General features: G+C 38.7%; 1 protein-coding gene across 1 annotated transcript in view; it reads left to right on the top strand.

Moving 5' to 3' along the window:
• Positions 1 to 285: 285 nt before the first annotated feature.
• The window catches only part of LOC122813991, a 73,022-nt gene continuing 52,433 nt past the window's right edge, over positions 286 to 20,874 (top strand). Inside the window, exons 1-2 of the mRNA XM_044086565.1 lie at positions 286 to 601; positions 8,539 to 8,874. Of these exons, the coding sequence (XP_043942500.1) occupies positions 340 to 601; positions 8,539 to 8,874 (598 nt within the window). The 5' untranslated portion in view covers positions 286 to 339. The remainder of the gene's footprint in view (positions 602 to 8,538; positions 8,875 to 20,874) is intronic.

Here is a 20,874-nt window from a genome sequence, read left to right as displayed (position 1 = left end):
TGTATGCAACAGTCTGACAGTACGAGACAAAAGAAAAAAATCTTTCTACTCCAACACCTGGAATCCAAGATAAATGACATTAGTCAATGGTATAGTACACCTGCCGGTACACCAGCTCTGGAATTATATAGGTTCATAGGTACATACAGGTATGATATACCACACAGTATGGACTTTGAGCATAGAAAGTATGCATATACATGCACTATCATTGCTTTTATGTTTTCCTTCTTATATTTTTAATTTTGTTTGCATTCTTTTACAGGGAGTGGACTTCATGTATCAGTAAGCCCTTTGAAAACCAGGGTAAGAGTTGGTTCTAATGTGTTGCTGAGCTGTATGTTTGATACTGGTGAATCCCATATAGATCTGACACAGCTAACTGTGACCTGGATATTTGAAGGAGGCCATATTGTGGCAGATTTCAGCCAGGGAGAGATAACACACTGGCATGGTGTGAAGCTATTCAAGGATGGCTTACATAATGGGAATGCCTCTTTGTTAATCCATAGTGTTACCAAAGATGACGAGGGATACTACAGATGTCAAGTGAAATATTCCTCAGAGACAGCATTTCAGCAGATGAACTTACACATCCAAGGTATAGTAAAGCTGCATGTTCTTCTACATATGCTCTGCTACCTTTCACTTTTTTTTTTTTTACTAAAACCTCATATTAAAATGTAATTTAATACCATTTACTTGCCTTTACATATTCCTAGATCCTTTTTCCATTGAACATATCATGAGGTGACAGAATTAGTTGCAGTTCAATAAGGGGAAATGGCATCGCTATGGGAACATAATTAGTGACATGTGACTTGCTGAGCATGCCTAGTGTAGAATGAAACACTGTGACTCTTGTCTGTGTTAGGGAATAGATCCTGTAAGGACCTTTCCAGGTTTTGTAAGGGAACAGAACTTAACGGTTCATTACTGGAGCTGAGATTCTGAGAAAACTGAGTTAACATAGCAGAGAGTTCATCTATTAGAGACAGTTCCTACATTGTACATTTCTTTCTCACTAATGAGACAGGAAGCAGATAAAGCAAAAACTAGTTTGGGAGTCTGGAATTCTTTTAGAACGACATTTGAAAACAGGATGTGGGGGCAGGGGGGATATGGCTCACTGTTAAGATGCATTGACATAGTCCCTAGCCATATGTCCTGAATGAAAGCCCTGAATCAAAGTGGTCACAAAACAAGACAGCTAACTGGCTTGAAGACGATGTGGTGGTGTAAGTTGCTGGTCTTTTAGGTGTAGTTTGTTAGTGTTTCAGAAATGCATTCATACTCAGAAAAATTGTGACAGGTGGGTGTGTTGTAGGAATTCCTGTCCAGTAGCTTGCACAGTTCCAGACAGTTAATGATATATTAAAACTAAGATGAACAGAGAGTGCCAGTGATGGGAAGGGTGCTTCAGTTTGCTAAATGGAGTTGTGGAAGATCATTAGGGTTAAAGATCTGGGAATATGATATAATAGTGTGGTAAGGGGGCTCACTAGGGAAACTAGAAATAAACAGGAGCTTCCATGTTGAGGGGCCTGATGTAAATATATTAAATTTAAAATAACACATGACAGTTTTTCTTCCTTAAGTTTTTTTATTAAACATTTGCATTGTACATGCTATGAACTAATGAACTATCATCCTTTATTTGGTTAGCTAAATCAAAACTCCAAGTGAAGAATCCCATGTTTTGACTCTGTAATGTCAGTAGTTTGTATAAAAGATAGTGATTTGTAATTGTTTTACCTCTCTTCTAAGAATGTACAACACTGTGTATCTTTAATTCTTCAACATAGCTGAACAGGACTCCTTTTTTAAAAATAGGTTTTGTAAGAATGAACAGAGTAGTTTGCGATATAAAGAAGTTTTCTTGTTCTATTTGTGAGGCACAAGGGACCTATATGGTGGGCCTACAAATGACCACAGATCTTAGTTCCTTGTTCACCCTATAAAGTAATGAAATGTCAGCCTAAAAGCAGTACTGAAGCAAGGAGAGAGAAAGAGCAAGCATGAACCATGTTTTCAGGGGTCTTACAATCTTACCTGAATTTTCAGATGAAAGCATTTGATCTAGAGATAGTTTACCATGCAGCCCTGATGGAAGTGGGGCAGTTGCAGACTGCGATTCCTTGAATGACCATTTATTGTAGGAGTCCTACACAATTCCATTCTGTTAAAATAAATTCCATAAAAGCAATGTGTGACTTAACACTATAGTCATGACTGATCCCTGTAAATCTAAGATTACTGGGCTGGCAGGAAATGCAAAGCAGAATTAAACTTTAGTTTGCTTACTTCCAGACCTTCCCACCTTAGAAACCATTACACAGGAAGCTTTCACCTCTATGGAAACTGGATAAATAAATCTCAGTTGCTCCTAAACATAAATAAAACCAAAGTAATTCTATCCCTTCCCAAAAACATAAATCAAAACAACACAGACCTTAAAATTAACTCCTCAAATAACACAAAAATGGAAAAGATCACTAGCCTTAAATTACTAGGAGTGACCATTGATAACAAGTTAAAATTTGATCTGTACATTGACACTCCGTGGTCTTAGTAAAAAAATAGCTGCCACCTCCCTTTTCCATCCTACCCTCCTATACGCCTCAACAATATTGACAAATCTTAACTCTTCAACCAAACACAAACTAGGGAGCACCTACAACAAACTTAACAAATTCACCTGCAGCCTCCAAAACCACCCCCATCATTGCATGGCTTTCAATACCCTCAACTGGCTTGAACTTCCTCAACAAATCACCTTCTTCCAGCCATTTACAATGCACACAAAGTACTTCACCATTCACTTAATATACCCTCGCTGTCAAATATCATCTAATGGCATGTACCAACTAGAACCCTAAGAGCTTCAGAACTTTAACTAACTGCTAATAAATCAAATAACTGTTATGATGACCCACTATTCTGTGCTGCCATCTCCAAGGCATTGAACAAACTTGCAAACCATATCAGGCTTTTAAATAATCTGCAAAAATTCAAATCTGCTGTAAAATATTACCTGGCATCTAATAAACTATGCAAAATGTACCACATCTACAGTTTGAAGTATGCAATCTGGACATTGTCCATGTATTAATGTTGTATTCTTGATTTTACTCACAATACCTTGAAAGTATGTATTTCCATAATCTGATATGTTTTGTAAGTAATGCTTGTTGACTGTTTTTATTTTGAATTGTCAAAAATGTATTTCTATTCTTGCTTTGGAACTCTTTTTTTCCCTAGGGCCTCAGCTGAAAATGGACATTTGAGTTCCCAGATGAACTTTCCCAGTAAACAAAAACAAATAGACTAAATAAATAAATAAAACCAGCCAGTTAGCCTTGGCCCACATGTTTTTCAAATCTGCTAATTTTCCATGTCTGACAGCATTACTCATATGGTAGCAGCCTGCAATAACATTAAAATCATCGGGTCTATATTAGAACATCGAAGTTTCACAACTTCGAATGTTCTAATATTGACCCCTATTCAGTGAACGCTGAAAATAGCGAAGCTACAGAAAACCACATTTTTCCTAGGTAAAGAATTTGATTGTCCGTTTCTGTAGCTTCGCTATTTTCAGCGCTGTGGTGGAAAGTTACGGGTCAGGTTCAGGTAAGTGTGCGATTGGGCACAGGTTAGGTGAGTTAGGGTTAGGGTGCGGGTTAGGTATGTGTGCGATTGTGTGGACGTGAGGGTTAGGGCAGGTTAGGCGAGTTAGGGTTAGGGCGCGGGTGAGGTGAGTGTGTGATAGTGACATACCTTAGGGTTAGGGTTTGGGTTAAGGTAAGTGGATAGTTAGTGGTGTATGTACAGTTTAGTGTAGGGTTAGATGTAAGATTTTAGGTGTATGTGTGTGGATTGCTGTTTGTTTGGTGTGCTTGTGTTGTGTCTATGTGTTTTTGAACAGCAAATTTTTTCCCTAGGAAAAAATTAGCTGTTCTGCATGTTCTATGTTGTCAGCTTTTGCTGAATAGGGGTCGATATTAGAACATTCGAAGTTTTGAAACTTCGATGTTCTAATATAGACCCAAATCATCCAGGCATTTTTACAAGCACAACAATGCCCTCTTCTCAGTCATTATTTCCAGATGACGGAATCGCATGTCTGTGGAACATGGAATTCTGCTTTCTCTTTAAAAGAAATTTTAAAGAGCTGCTGAGGTATCTAATACTGTACAAGCAACCAAACCATGTGATACACATACAGTTCTAGGCCACTGACCTAAAGCCATTAACAAGCTATATACAAATATATCTTCTTTTTTTTTCAGATAACCAAATATTCGCATATTTTGAGGCAGATTATGGTATGTTACACAAAGCATCACCGATCTCTACCTATTTATATCGACATATCAACCTCTTTGAGACATTACATTGTTCAAGGATTTCTATTACTTTTAATATCAACATTTTATAGCACATAAAGCTGAAGCACTTTGTTAGTATAATAGCAGCTTTGATATACTACTGCTCAGATATCTTTTATTAATAGTTTTCAGTTCATAGAACTATCTGAATGCATAGCTCTAGCTTCATGGTCTACATGTCTGATGCTGTACACTATGAACGTCATGCAACAAGAACGTTCTAGAACATATCTCCTAAAATTCCCGGACATGATGAACTCTGATATTCAAGTTGTCTTGAAGAAATGCCTCTTGAGACAGCTTTTGGACATCATCTTGACTTGTCTCTGAATACCTCTGGCAGGAAGGAACCATGAACCCTTAATCCCAGTTTCTATATGTAACATACCCATTATCGGCATATTCATTTTGACCAAATATTTCTGATTTCTTCAGACTGCCTCTCTATCTGCAGTATAAAGAGCAAATACATTTGACTGTTACACTGCTTCATACCCATACATTCTGTTTGTTTCCCTGCGAGCACTGTTGTAGTCTTATTGTATGTTCATAATTTAAAGAAGAGAGACATCTTTTAAAGAAGACAGGCTTTCCTGCACTTGACTCAGATTCTGAATTGCTAATAAACAAGCAAATAGAGATAGTTTGCTGTTTAACTGTGCTCCAGCAGTAACTGAGTTGGTGATAGTCCTGTTTTTTTTGCAGTGGAGTATGCCTGTATTCCAGTAAATCTAAATATATGACAAATCCACCAATCACTGTTAATGCTCTGAGATTTCTTCATGATGGTTTTGGCAGTCTTTATGGTCCTCTTGTCCATTCAACTGATGGCAGCTTGAACTGGTGGTCATATGTTGAAAGTCCATTTGTTCTAGAAATCTATTGATTTCCATAACTTCATATCATGGACTGTTATCTGATATTATAAAAAGGAAGATCATTACTATTTAAAAAAGTGAACAAGAGCTGTTTTGGTACTTACGTATCATTGCAACCAGATTGTTCAGTTTCACAGTGGGCACTTTATGCTCGTTTGTCAGGGCAAGAAATGTGATCAGACTGTGTACTGAATTGTGTGTGTGTGTCACAGAAGTGTGTGCTTTTACTTGTGGGTCGCAAACAGGTTGATTTAGGCTGGAGAAGATGCGTCTCTGGGATTTCCACGGTTCTGCAAAAGACGCATTCTCCCAAGACCCTGCAATCTCATTTCTGCTGTTTTCATAGTCAGACAGAGGCAGAGGTTAAGCTGGTAACACTTCCAAATTACGTTACCTTTCTATGATACTTCTCCTTTATTTGTTGTTTATGCCCCCCCCCCCCCTCCAGTTACAACCAAATATTTGTTTTCTGCTGAAACCCCTTTGGATCTAACTGATTTGGTGCATAGTCAAGCCCCACACTGATTTTCTTAAGTACACATTCTGTTACGCGACACCAAGTTATATGACAACACAGAACGTCAAATTATTGGATGTGGAATTGCTATAAATATTTTAAAACATAGGCAGATACACTAAGACTACAAGGATTTTGCAAATCAATGTCAGTGTCAACCAGTAATGAAGCCTTAATAGAAAGTATTGCACGCATTTCGGAATGTTTGAAAGTCGTGAGTATGACTGTTGAAATTGCTAAACAAAGACCGCAGTTGAGCCTAAACAGGAAGAGGAATTTGGAGGTTATTCCCATTCCTGCTGTTTAATCACTGTGCTTCGAAAGTATTCAGGAGTTTGAATACTCCTTTTCAGTCTGAAATGCACTTGTATGACGAAAAGTTTGCCAGTCATGAGTCCTTCAAAATCTGGTTGCGATAATACATAAGCACCGTAGTTTTTTTCACCAGTATGCATTGAAAATTACTCACAAGAATGAGTCCAGCTGAAACGGTTGAAACTTAGTCAGAAATCACTGTTACAGAAGAGAAATTAATCATATATATGCTAGGTTTGCCATTTTTTCTGTGATACTATGAAAAGTAACCAAAACAAACTAAACTGACAAGATAGCATATGATGATATCAAAATTCCACCTTAACAAATGAATGTCCTAAAGCCACAAGTATATGTAAAAATAAAAAAAAATGCAGACACCTCTCAAGGCAGCAAAGTGGAATGTGTATCATCAGTGGCAGATTAAGTGTACCTTGGACCCTGGCCAGTTTTCATACCATGGGACTAACACACATTCTTTTGGATTCACCTTCCTGATTACTTTAAAAGACCATCTGAACGACTGTCATAAACTCACCAATGTCCATACTTATCAATTACAACCACTTCAGTGCATGCATACCTCAGACATAATGCATAAATTGAGCTTATTAAGCACCTTTCTAATGTCATAAGTGTGCTCAACAACTAATAGTTAAGCAACCTGAAACACTGTTAAGACTGGGTGTCACCCTAGGGATTAACAACCGACATTATCAGCTGGCAAAGAAAACAGTAGAAAGTTAAACAACTTTCAGAGCTGTCAGATACTTCAGTCTTCCACACATAAACAAAAAGTGTAGCAGAATGAAATGCAGCTTTTAAAGCCATTCATTTTTAGAGGGATATTTTGTTTCTGCCTGCTGTCTCTTTGCCACAGTTAAGTGGTGTATTAGCCTTTAAAGGCTTTGAAATCCAGTAAAACATTTTGCAATCCTACACTTTTTATTTAATAATTGGTAGTATATGGGGTAGATAAAGCTCCATGCATTACAATGAATCATCATCAGATCTCATGGCTTATATACAATTCAGGGAAATCACAAGGAGAATTGAGTGATGGATCACAAGGTTCAGTGCTGGGATCAGTCCTGTTTTTCATACCTATGGCAGATATCATATTGGGATTTGGAGGGAGGTCAACCTGCTTACTGATAGTACCAAGACTGGTGCAATGGATGAAAGGATGAAGAGGAGAGGTCATTTTCCTCTGAGGCCTACAGCAGGTGGCATTGTGGGTACAAGTGACATCTGAGATTTAAGAGATAAAGTGCAAGGTTATATGCTTTATGGTGACAATCCAGGGAACTCATACCTGCTTGGAGAGGTGGTCCTAGGGAGGACAATGGAAGAAATCGATCTGTACATCATAAAATGAATATTATAACACTGTGTTAAAGTCAGTGATAAAGGTTTGCAGCATATTGAACCTTCTACTGCAGGAAATAGATTTCAGAGATGCTAGACTTGCCCTTCCATTGTACATGGTACTTTTAATGCTTCATTTGGAATACCTTGCCCCTTTACAATACCAACAAGCATGGAATGTGACTAGGTTAGTAAAATATGCAGGACTGTGTTATCAGAAAGACAGGATGACTAGGCACACTAGAATATGATGGGAGAGTTAGACAGCTGGACATATGCATCCTGACAAGGAAGGTTATAAAATGGACATGCTGCACTATCAGGTGGCAAATAGGAGGTGTGAAAATGAAAGACAGAGGGGAGAAGAAGTTATGTATTGCAGCTAGGAGGAGAAATGGTTCAAGAATATGTTAAAGAAATATTTCATGGAGAAGGTGGTAGGACCTTGGAACACATTGCTGTAGGAAGTGTTATAGGATATGTTAATTTAGTGATTCAGAGATGCCTTGGGTAGATAGGAGAAAGGATGGGGCAGGAAGAGGAGCAGCACTAAGGGGAAACTTAATATATCAGAGATGGCATCTTCATATACCTGACTTAGGGAAACTTAATATATCAGATATGGCATCTTCATATATTTGTGTCTGTGGAGCAGGTATGTAACTCTAGTCCGGACTATAACAGAAGGCAAGTAATGTTAGTCAGGAGTAATATGATGGACAGGTAACACTAGTTAGGGTTATTACAACAGGCAGGTATCACTGATTAGGGCAAATACACTGGAGTTTTACTGCAGAATGTCACTTTATGCAACAGTCTGACAGTATGAGACAAAAGAAAAAAATCTTTCTACTCCAACACCTGGAATCCAAGATAAATGACATTAGTCAATGGTATAGTACACCTGCCAGTACACCAACTCTGGAATTATATAGGTTCTTAGGTACATACAGGTATGATATACCACACAGTATGGACTTTGAGCATAGAAAGTATGCATATACATGCACTATCATTGCTTTTATGTTTTCCTTCTTTTATTTTTAATTTTGTTTGCATTCTTTTACAGGGAGTGGACTTCACGTATCAGTAAGCCCTTTGAAAACCAGGGTAAGAGTTGGTTCTAATGTGTTGCTGAGCTGTATGTTTGATACTGGTGAATCTCATATAGACCTGACACAACTAACTGTGACCTGGATATTTGAAGGAGGCCATATTGTGGCAGATTTCAACCAGGGAGAGATAGCACACTGGCATGGTGTGAAGCTATTCAAGGATGGCTTACATAATGGGAATGCCTCTTTGTTAATCCATAGTGTTACCAAAGATGACGAGGGATACTACAGATGTCAAGTTAAATATTCCTCAGAGTCAGCATTTCAGCAGATGAACGTACACATCCAAGGTATTGTAAAGCTGCATGTTCTTCTACATACGCTCTGCTACCTTTCACTTTTTTTTTTACTAAAACCTCATATTAAAATGTAATTTAATACCATTTACTTGCCTTTACAGATTCCTAGAGCCTTTTTCCATTGAACATATCATGTGGTGACAGAATTAGTTGCAGTCCAATAAGGGGAAATGGCATCGCTATGGGAACACAGTTAGTGACATGTGACTTGCTGAGCATGCCTAGTGTAGAATGAAACACTGTGACTCTTGTCTGTGTTAGGGAATAGATCCTGTAAGGACTTTTCCAGGTTTTGTAAGGGAACAGAACTTAACGGTTCATTACTAGAGCTGAGATTCAAAATCTGGTTGCTATAATACGTAAGCACCGTTGTTTTTTTCACCAGTATGCATTGAAAATTACTCACAAGAATGAGTCCAGCTGAAACGGTTGAAACTTAGTCAGAAATCACTGTTACTGAAGAGAAATTAATCATATATATATGCTATGTTTGCCATTTTTTCTGTGATACTATGAAAAGTAACTAAAACAAACTAAACTGACAAGATAGCATATGATGATATCAAAATTCCACCTTAACAAATTAATGTCCTAAAGCCATAAGTTTGTTTGTGTCTTTTGGCTTTTCCCGGTTAGGGGTCGCCACAGCGGAACTCCGGTCCGCTAATGATTGGCACTAGATTTTTACGTGCCGAGTTGCCAGTCCTGGAGCACAACCTTCAACAAAGGTACGCCCATTCATGCATGTCTCCACACAGAAGACGCTCTAGCTGAGAATCAAACAGGACAACGTCTTACTGTGAGGCGACAACGCTACATGCAATTCAAACAGACTTAATTTAGGAGGCATGCCACTCTGCAAGTGGGGATGGTATACAGAGCAGCTAGCATGAGACAAGGTTTGGATGAAAATCCTTATAAGAATGTGCAAAGTATCTAAATCTGCATTTTATTTGTATTTATTTATATTTGTTAACTGGGAATGTCTGGTGGGGCATAACCATTGTAAAAGGCTGCAGCGCAACACTAACATTTTACAAGTAATTGTCAACCTGGATACACACTACTTTCAACACAAAGATGTTTTACATATAAAAGCATCAACAAATAATACAACACAAACACACTTTATTTATAAATGGTAGCAGGATACTTCCCTGATTTAGATGTTATTTATTTGTTAACTTGGGTAGTGCATAAATCCATACTGACCTTTTTCAAACTCAGTCAGAGAGCACTGACTGGTTAAGTGACTTACTCAGAAGTAAACAACAGGCAACTGGATGGCGAAAGAATAAAACCATGGATTACACAAACCAGCTCATAGCCTTAATCCTCTGCACCAACTGCCAGAGTAACTTCAAAACTGTCCAGAAAAAGGTGCTGGGTAGAAATCCCTTCTACTCTACAGAGCTGGGTTGGCATTTGGGGGGAGCAGAACTCAGCAACTGCCAAAAATCCCCCTAAATTATTTAAAAAATGATTAGCTGTCGAAACAGTGCCTTTACTGAAGAATGAAATGGGCAGTCAGAAAAGACAGAAACCTACTTATGATGAGTTGTTTTTTTTAAGGGTACCTAAGCTTATGGTTACTGCAGAAACACATTTGCATAGGTGGTCCTGTTGTTGTGGTTCTGGACTTGAGTATCACAGTAAGCGTAGGCTGATTTGTGATATGACAAAGTATAAAGCAAGTAACTGGAGCAGTGAAAGCCCATGCGGAAGGCTGCTGCTTGAGGGAATGTTTGCAATCCATTATAGTTTTTCCTGATGAAAAGGACAAGGAAAGAGGCAGCACCATAAACTCTGTCTCTATTTGGTAACAGTTGTATAATTCCTTCTAAACTCATTGCAACTGACTTTCAAACTTCCTCATACCATGTGACCACAGTATCCCCTTACATCATCTGTTGCCATCTTACTAATGTGAGGTATCTGAGGCGTTGTAGCAACTGTCCTATGCTAACTGACATTTATTTTTACTGCACGATGAGTCTGCAAAATTAGACAAACCTGTCAATCCACAGTGGTGGCAGATGTCAAATACCTCAAGCAACACAGCACCAGCACTGACCTCACATATGACGAAGCACTAAAAAATCCCTACGAAAACCTCAAAAGCCTCGAAATACTGCACTAATATACACTTCACCTCCTGGTCACTGAACACAACAAAGATGGGTCAACCAAGTGTCATGTCCAGGCTCTCATGGCTACTAGGCATTGGTAGTCCACATAAAGTTTTAACCACAGGGGATTCCATAATAAGGGAAACTGCTGCACCCCTCAGCAGGCTGAGCAAAGATGTGATGATGGGTGACTGTCACTTAGGTGCAGAATTAACACTCAGGGCCAGGGGTGCCAGAAACTGCTGAAGGCTGTGAGGGTGGAAGGCAAAAGGGGCACTTAGTAATCTAAAAGGGCAGTTTTTAACTGTCTACTACCATAACAGAAGCATACCCATGACACAAGATATATATATATATATATATATATATATATATATATATATATATATATAGTTTAAATATGAGTTACATTTGGAATGACTGCACAGACATTTCATAGAAAAATGCAAATGAATGCATGTCATGTGATCCAGTAGCCATATATTCAGAAGTTAGAGAAAAACTGATGTGTTGTAACACATTGCTGTCACACAGAGAGTAACCGCCGCAGAAGAGGGGTGAGAAGCTGTTAAACATGTCATTCAGACTGTTAAACACTTCAGTTGGACTTTAGAAACATGTCTAAATGAAGTGTTTAACAGCTTCCCGCTAATATTGTTGTGGTGACTGCAGATTGTTGTCAATGCTGTAGTGTGTGACTACAGCTTAACAATAGTAAGATGTTCTTAATAAAAGCTTGTTAAGAACCTTTCCTATGTCAGAAAAGTGCTTAACAAGCATGCTTTTTTCCCAAATTCAAAGCATAATCACAACGATCCATATATTACAAGTAATTATCTTTCAAAAATAAGACATAAAATGCATCAGAGAATATGCAGACCCTAGCAGCATCCACGACTTTGTTTGGAAGAGTGGAGTTTGGCACAGGCTTATTGAGGGCTTTGCCTTGACTCACTTTTTGTACAACTGGCAATGCTCAGAGGTGTGCAAAGAAGGTTGCTTTACCTTGTGTTTGTGGGTGGTGGGGTTGGGAAACAGTGAAATTATTATTTCTGAAATTCTCCTCACAGTCAAGCCTCAGAGGTGTGCACAGAAGGTCACTATAACTTGTTTGGGACTGGGAAAAGTGTGGTTATTATTTCTTGAATTTTCCTCACAATTAAATCTCTGATGCGCAGAAAGTCAGACTGGCTTTTGTAGGGCTGCGACAGTGTGATCATTATTTTTATAACTTTTCACACAATCATTAGAGGATATAAAAGGGTGTGTAGGAACAGTGTACTGTCTTGGAGCAACTGGCTGGAATACATGGCTGTGATATTTAAGTGTATATTCAAGTGGCTAATTTTGGGAGGTTGGGGTAAGGCAGCATATTGTGAATATACATCTGTGATCAACAAGTTAATATATGTTACTTTGTTCTGGTTCTCAGATGGATACACAGAGGGCAACTGTCTTTTAGAAGTGGGGGTTAAAGAGCCATGCTGTATGACGTGAGACAGCAGCAACTTGAAATATATTACTGTAGCTGTTTATTCATTTACATTCATCCCAATCCAACATCAGTGGGATACACAAAAAAGGACTATCTTTTCTTTTTTTTCTTTTAACAGGGAGATAGACACTATTGTAAGATATAATTCATCTCTCTTTGCAAACATTTATCTAGTTTTTTGCCAGCTTTGATCATTAAGCCTTGGGCACAACTTATTTCTTCCTTGAAAGAAAAAAATAAGACTGAATTTCTTTAGGACGTCATGATTTTTGTGCATGCCATAATTGTAAGAAAAGGCTGAGGAAAAAACTATATAATGTACCTCACATCATCTATAATCTCGTGGCATCTAAGGCCCAAGCAGTGGATAACAGACTATCAGCTTAAATCTGTTATTTTGTTCACAGTTATTACTCTGCAGTCTTGGCCATTTAGGGAGTAGTGAGGGTATGCAGGAAGAAAATGAAGAATGAATTTATTTATTTAGCCACAATTTTTATTTCTATATTTGCCTCAAAAGGTTTGAGTATTTAGAACCCCATGGCTTCTTGGGGGAATGGGCTGCTGAGTCCTCTGGCTTAATTTGATTATTCCCTCCTCGTTTATTAAGGTGTAGTTGTGGACAGTTGGGATGTATTGAAACAATGCAGGAAAATGTGAAGAGTACAACAAAATATCCAAAACAAGAAAAAAAATCTAAATGGTATGGCATGGCCAGGATGAAGGGCAAGTAGGTGGGCACATTGGATGGACAGTGGGTAGAATGGGGTTCATGGAGTCCTTTTCCAAGGGTTTCATTTCATAAAAAGCCAGAGTCAAAATGACCCCTTTAAGTACATCACACAGTTTATCAAAAGGTTTGTTACTCTACATAAAACATTTCATAAAACTGTAATGCCTGGGTAAGAAAAAAGTATGCACAATGCTTGGTTTTGTCAAATTTCTGGTAAACAACAATCATTTTGATTGTGTCTTTATTTACTACTATACATCATATAATTGGCTGCATTATAATGTTAAATATGCCCTTCCAGACACTACTCAACCTGTTTAACTCAGCTACTGGCTTTGTCTGTGATGAGTAGTACACTGCAGTGGTAATGCCTCTTGGCGAGGGTGGCCTTACAGCTGACCTGAGTAGTTAAAGTCCTATCAGCCTTAGAAAGCCTCATCTGCAAAACCTCTGAGTGTATCATAGCTACCCTCATAAAGTGTGATATTAAGACTCCTGTTTGACTTCACCCCAACAGTTTTGCTTTGTGAAGGGCATATCCTGTCTAGTTAACCTGGTAAACTTCTTCAGAAGGGTTACAGAAGCTGTAGATGGTGACCTTGATAGTGTATCTTTACCTGGCAAACATCTTCAGCACCATTCCCCATGCTGGCATCATACAAATGGTAATTGCTTTAAAAATCAACCCATGTGTGATAAGAAGTGTAATGAAAGGAGGTACTGCCAGCACAGATTGCTGGAATTTTGTAAATAATTATATGTCATTTGTGAATATCAAACTGATTTATACAAGATGCTGGTGTTACAAATGTATTCAAACTGTATGTCATGTGTATATCAAAAATATATAAGTGTGTGAATGAGATGGAGGATAGAGGAATGGTGAGGATGCAAGGAGTAGAGGTGGCGAAGGTGGATGAGTTTAAATACTTGGGATCAACAGTTCAGAGTAAGGGTGAGCGTGGAAGAGAGGTGAAGAAGAGAGTACAGGCAGGATGGAGTGGGTGGAGAAGGGTATCAGGAGTGATTTGTGACAGACGAGTACCAGTAAGAGTGAAAGGGAAGGTCTACAAGAGGGTAGTGAGACCAGCTATGTTATATGGGTTGAAGACAGTGGCATTGACAAAAAGGCAGGAGTTATAGCTGGATGTGGCAGAGTTAAAGATGTTAAGATTTGTACTGGGTGTGACGAGGGTGGACAGGATTAGGAATAAGTATATTAGAGGGTCAGCCCAAGTTGGATGGTTTGGAGACAAAGCCAGAGAGGCAAGATTATGCTGGTTTGGACATGTGCTGAGGAGGGATGCTGAGTATATTGGGAAAAAGATCTAAGGATGAAGCTCCCAGGTAACAGGAAAAGAGGAAGGCCTAAGATAAGGTTTATGGATGTGGTGAGAGAGGACATGTAGGTGGTTGGGTTGCACTGGTATTACCCTCCTGGAAAAGGAGGTAGTACTTGAGAGACAGTACTGGCAAGGCATGAATGGTGATAAGATTTGCTGACCATGGTACATCTATGAATCTAAACTGTTCATATGGCTTACTCTCATAACTTGTCAGGACATCTCATAACTTGTCAGGACATCTGTGCCTACAATCATGATGATCATGAACAGCATAAAATGGCTGTAAGAGAATGCATGATTACGTACAGCAAAATGATTACTACATTATAAGTCAGTCTAGCACCAGTGAAGTCCACCTCCGTGGAAAATTCTGCATAAAACAAGCTATTAGACAGCAGAATGAAAACCTATCCTGGTACTCTGTGGGTGAAAAGCAAAAACACGCAAGTCTGCACCAACTTATGGAAATTAAACTTTAGATGTAGAACATAAGTCTCAATAGTACCAAGTATGTACATGAATTCAATGTCTTATTTTACTTTTGTAAAGCAACATCTTTACTGCTGTTCATCCTGGGTTGTTTCTGAAAAGGGTCTATAGAACATTTCACTTATCCTGTAAACAAACAGCAATCAGTCATTAAACAAATAAACAAACTGTCCAGAATTTTGTAGAATATGCCTGATTTTGCCTCATATTTTTGCCCTGTCCCTCATAAAATATTTGATTTTCTGGTAAATCACTCAAAATCATACCTACCAACTCTCCAAAATTTCACAGAATGTCCAGATTATTGCCTCATGTTTTAGGTCTGTTCTTCACAAAATCTGGCAAACCATCTTCTTCTTCTTTTGGCTTTTCCTGGTTAGGGGTCACCACAGCGTATCATCTGTCACTCATGATTGGCAGTGGAGTTTTACAGTGTTGAGTTGCCAGCCTGGCGCCCAACCTTCGACAGAAGGCACAGACATGCACACACTTACACCTAGGGCCAATTTAGAATGCCCAATCCACCTACTGTATGTCTCTGGGATGTGGGAGGAAACTGGTGCACCCAAAGGAATCCCATGCGACCACAGGGTGGACATGCAGACTCCACACAGAAGGCACCCCAGCCGAGAATCGAACCGGGGAACCTCTTGCTGTGAGGTGGCAACGCTAACCGCTGCAGCACCATGGCCGCCCAAAATCTGGCAAACCATCAAGGATGTGAAACATTTAAGTGTTAGATTTCTTATCCCTCAGAAAAATGAATGTTAGTAAATTAGTACAAAGCTCATTATACTAGCTGCTTTCTAAGTTTATGACAGCAATATTAAAAGTCTGTCCCTGAGTTTAGCCCATTATTTCACCATTATTTTTAGCTTTGTCAACATTTCTTAAGTAAATGTTGAGAGGTATGCAGAGAATTTCAGTCAGTCGCTAATGCCAGACGTTAATGTCTCATACTTTCATTGTCCAGAAAATGCATGTCAATGCAAAACTTGTTCTGTTAAAATTTTAAATGCATAACTAATAGTTAAAAATTGTCCCAAGTTTTGAGCTTTCATTCCGCTTTATTTTGGGATTTTTCCAAAACTCTTTATGAAAGATGTTGAGCGGTGTGCCTTAGAAACACTTGCATAGGCATTTCCATGGTAACTGAGAGCTCAGGCAACAAGGAAAGGATGATGTATTACTTAAATTGTCATTTTTCCAGCTGCCCGAGCTTGTGGTTTACTTGGAAACGCCAACGCAAGTGATTCAGTGTAATTGCCATTTAGTCAGTTCTTTCAAGGCACATTTGGCAGCTGTTGAATATGCATCTAAATATGCATACCACATGGTCATTACTCACATGGGTGTGAACAAATTGTTCCACCTCCCCTCAGAACAAATGAAGAGGGGTATGGTTCAGCTCTTCAATGTGTTGGCAGGGAGCTAGCCTCAAACGATTTATTACTATCACTTCAAAGTATACTACAATGCAAACTGATTTCAACAACTAGCTCAGTTAATGGTGCCATTTTGTGGGGAGCTCATGTATGTCACTATGCACAGGAAGAGATGGCTGACAGTCCTACCTGCTTTGCAAGAGATGGTCTGTACCTCTCTCTCTCTGCAGGATTCATGCATATCGACTAAGATATTTTCTGTCCTATTGTGCATATTTATTTTCTGTCCTGTTGTGCATATTTTATGAAAAAGGTCAGTATCCAACATCTGCCAACCTAGAGAATTCAAACAGGGGCTATATTACCATGGCATGCTAAACACCAGACGCCGAAACAAAATATGCCCACAATCAAGACTTTCTAACCATTGAAAACATGCACATGTGCATAGTCATAGAAACACGATTCCAGGGTAGTGCAAAAGCTCCTCCTTTACCTTGTTTTAATGCCTGTCACTCCTTTAGACCCTTCATTGAGGAAGGCTCTACCTCTGGCAGAAGTGTGTGTCAGCTTTTATTCATAATACTTGCATTTGCTCCAGCAGGATAAAGCTCTAGAAGTCATACATAACTTGATAACTGTAGGTACATTCACATTTCACATCGGGGTCAGCAGCAGGAACACTACAATGATGCCCGAAGCCTACAAAGACTAACTTAACAAATTATAATTCCTAACCATTGAAATGAACACACTTACTCTGGGTGATTTTAACTATCAATTCATAAAGTGCCTAACATGCACAACAAATGAATATGCAAAATGTTTCCTGGTCATCATTTTACCTATTCCCTGAACTAGGGATGCCACCTGTCAGCACATTTTCCTGACACTCAGGGAATCAGGGTCTCTGTCAGAAAATCTAACCATGATGAGTACTTGAAAGTTATTTTGAATCATTCTGAGAGCTAACACATTTCTGTATTACATTGCTGTCAATGTATCAGGGACAAATCTCATCAGAATCAGGGACAAATCCAGAAATAAACAGGCACACTTTTAAAATATTAGTACAATTAACCTGCAATCTTGATAGAATAAGTGCATGTGAATTAATATACATTTTCTGAAGTAAAAGATGCCAGTAACTATAAATAGTGACATTATTTATTAATTGTAATTCACACCTTGTCCCCAAAAGTCACTAGTTTTATGAGACATTAATATGCAGAGTGCTAAAATATGATTCAAAATCATGGACGTTTGAGAGGTACGCGGAAGTGTGTTTCCTAAAATGTTTACTGTTTCACTTTGAATTTTTCTAACTGCATTCATTCAAATGCAGTGTAAACACAATCATTGATGTGACTTATGCTTGTGTGTGTGTGTGTGCGTATGTGTGTGTGTGTGTGTGTGTGTGTGTGTGTGTGTGTGTGTGTGTGTGTGTGTGTGTGTGTGTGTGTGTGTGTGTGTGTGTGTGTGTGTGTGTGTGTGTGTGTGTGTGTGTGTGTGTGTGTGTGTGTGTGTGTGTGTGTGTGTGTGTGTGTGTGTGCAGGCACGTGTGTGTGTGTGTGTGTGTGTGTGTGTGTGTGTGTGTGTGTGTGTGTATATATATATATATATATATATATATATATATGTGTGTGTGTGTAAAGCAATAAGTTGGCTATAATTTATTTCAGTTTTATCACCATTAAACATCAGCCATGCACACCCACACACAGTATGTAGCTATCTTTGGTGGTCTAGGCTGGATGTGTGGGAGAGTAACACATTGTTGGTACAGTGACAGAGAGAGTAGTATTGCCATCTAACAGTGCTCATCTGTCTGTCTGAGTCCTTGGCTGTAACTCCATCTGAGTGAACTCTACATTTCCTCACAGTCTTTGTCTGGGTTATCGTCAGGTGCTCTGTATTCCTGCAATACCCAAAACCTGTGCTGTAGGTGGCCTAATGTTCACTTTGTGTCTATCTTGTGATAGCACTGGTTTGTGATGGGGTGGGCATGTGTGTGTGTGTGTGTGTGTGTGTGTGTGTGTGTGTGTGTGTGTGTGTGTGTGTGTGTGAAAATAATATTGGTAGATGCACACATAAAGCTCCAGTGTAGTGAAAAGATAATGCACCCCAGAACATTCAGCACTTCTGGGGGCCAACATTCCTGGCTATATAAGTGGCTCAGTAGGGCCTGTGCTGTGGCGCCCCCAAGTCTAAAACTGACCCTACTCAGAAGGAGACACAGACATCACTTTAGTTTGAACAGGACCCAGGTATACTGTAGTTATTATTTATTTCATGTTCCACAAACTCAAATTTCAGATGTGTAGACACAAGAACTCTCCAGCCTGTGTGTTGCGTGGGGCCAGAGTGGTCATTGTTTCTTTAACTTTCCCCAAAACTGTACCTTAGAGGTACATACAGAGGGTCACTATAGCTTGTCTGCGGCCATTGTACTGTATAAGAATGAATGATTGTGAGTCTGACTGCGATTTTTTCCACTTTATTCACAACTAAAATCAGATGTGTGCACATGTGGCCATCAAATATGTGTACTTGTAGGGAGGCAGGCTCTCTCTCTCTGTATATATATATATATATATATATATATATATATATATATATATATATATGTGTGTGTGTGTGTGTGTGTGTGTGTACAGCTGACTGCAGTAGGTTGGAATATATTGTTCTGCTCTGTTTGTTCTTTTACTTTTATCCTAGTTTGACCTTAAAGGAGTACAGTAAAAGTCTACCTTTTGTGGTTGGGGCCATGGCAGCATGCTGTATAGATGCATGACTGTAACAACTTGAAATATATCTATTTTTCTTTATGCTTATATCCCAATTTAACACCAGAGGGGGTAGACTAAAAGTGACTATGTTTTTGGGGGGGTAGGGAGGCAGGCAGTCTTCCCAGATATGATTTACGTACCCTCACAAGCATTTTATCAGTTTGTGGTAAGTACTACTCAGTTTATTGGTAACCACTGTGCCATCATCCTTGGACATTAAATTTTGGACATTTTTACTTATTTTTATTTATTTTGGTAAACGGGAAAGTCCGACTGGGTAAAAAAAACATTTTCAGTGGAAGGCAAAAGGGGCATTTAGTAATCTAAAAGGGCAGTTTTTAACTGTATACTACCATAACAGAAGCATACCCATGACACAAGATATATATATAGTTTAAATATGAGTTACATTTGGAATGACTGCACAGACATTTCATAGAAAAATGCAAATGAATGCATGTCATGTGATCCAGTAGCCATATATTCACAAGTTAGAGAAAAACTGATGTGGTATTGTAACACATTGTTGTCACACAAAGAGTAACCGCCGCAGAAGAGGGGTGAGAAGCTGTTAAACATGTCATTCAGACTGTTAAACACTTCATTCGGACTTTAGAAACATGTCTAAATGAAGTGTTTAACAGCTTCCCGCTAATATTGTTGTGGTGACTGCAGATTGTTGTCAATGCTGTAGTGTGTGACTACAGCTTAACAATAATAAGATGTTCTTAATAAAAGCTCCAATACAGAGAATATAAAAAGATGTGAAGAAAGATGACAATTAGTATAAGTTAACAAGAGCAAAACAAAAGCAGAATATGGGTGATGCCAAAAAGCTGTATACACACATTTATACATGAGATACACTACAAGCATAATTAATATACAGCTATTTTACAAGGAACATTAACCATTCTCCCACTGAACAGTAACAAAAAAGCAGATATTTGGGTGAAACCAAAGAAAGCCATGATCCAACATACATGAGCAACTTTACAGGCATACCTAGCATGCAGGTCTTATACAAAGAGTATTAATTGAAGTCGCAGGTGTACATTTTACTAAACAATTTCAATACGATGTGGCAGGTAGTCTGTTTTTGATGAGAGGCATAGTTACACCATTAAGGAATTACAAGGTAAATGTTTTAACAGTAAACAGAGGCTGTAGAATCGGTAAGTTAGAATAAATGTAATATTTTGATATTGACATACAGGAAGTTCTAATGGAAACGTTAAAGTTTAGAGTAAGTGATAGGTGTAGTAATGATAAGCACAGAAGGCAAAAATAAAAGAATAAAGATTGAAATTTGGACAAAGGGTGGTAGATTGATTCGACAGTGGGAAGATTATTCAGAAAGGTATAGTACAACAGGAAGCTATTTGTGGAGCAGGAAGGTGAATATTAGTTGAAGAGGTGTTAAATGTGAGGGTAAAGGAAGCTGACTAGAGGAGTGAAAATAGGAAAAGGAAGATGGGGGTGGCAGTTAGCAGACATGAAATCTGAATAGAAGGGTGTAGGGAGAGCGTAGAGGTGGCTGTATAACCCTTAATAGTGATGGGTCTTAGAGTTCAGATAGAGGTGCATAAATAAGGGGCTTGAGGGGAAAAAGTGGAAGAAAGGTA

Source organism: Protopterus annectens, chromosome 10.part0, assembly GCF_019279795.1.
Source record: "Protopterus annectens isolate FY-2018-M chromosome 10.part0, PAN1.0, whole genome shotgun sequence".
Taxonomy (NCBI): domain Eukaryota; kingdom Metazoa; phylum Chordata; order Ceratodontiformes; family Protopteridae; genus Protopterus; species Protopterus annectens.
This window is presented reverse-complemented; position numbering and strand designations above follow the sequence as displayed.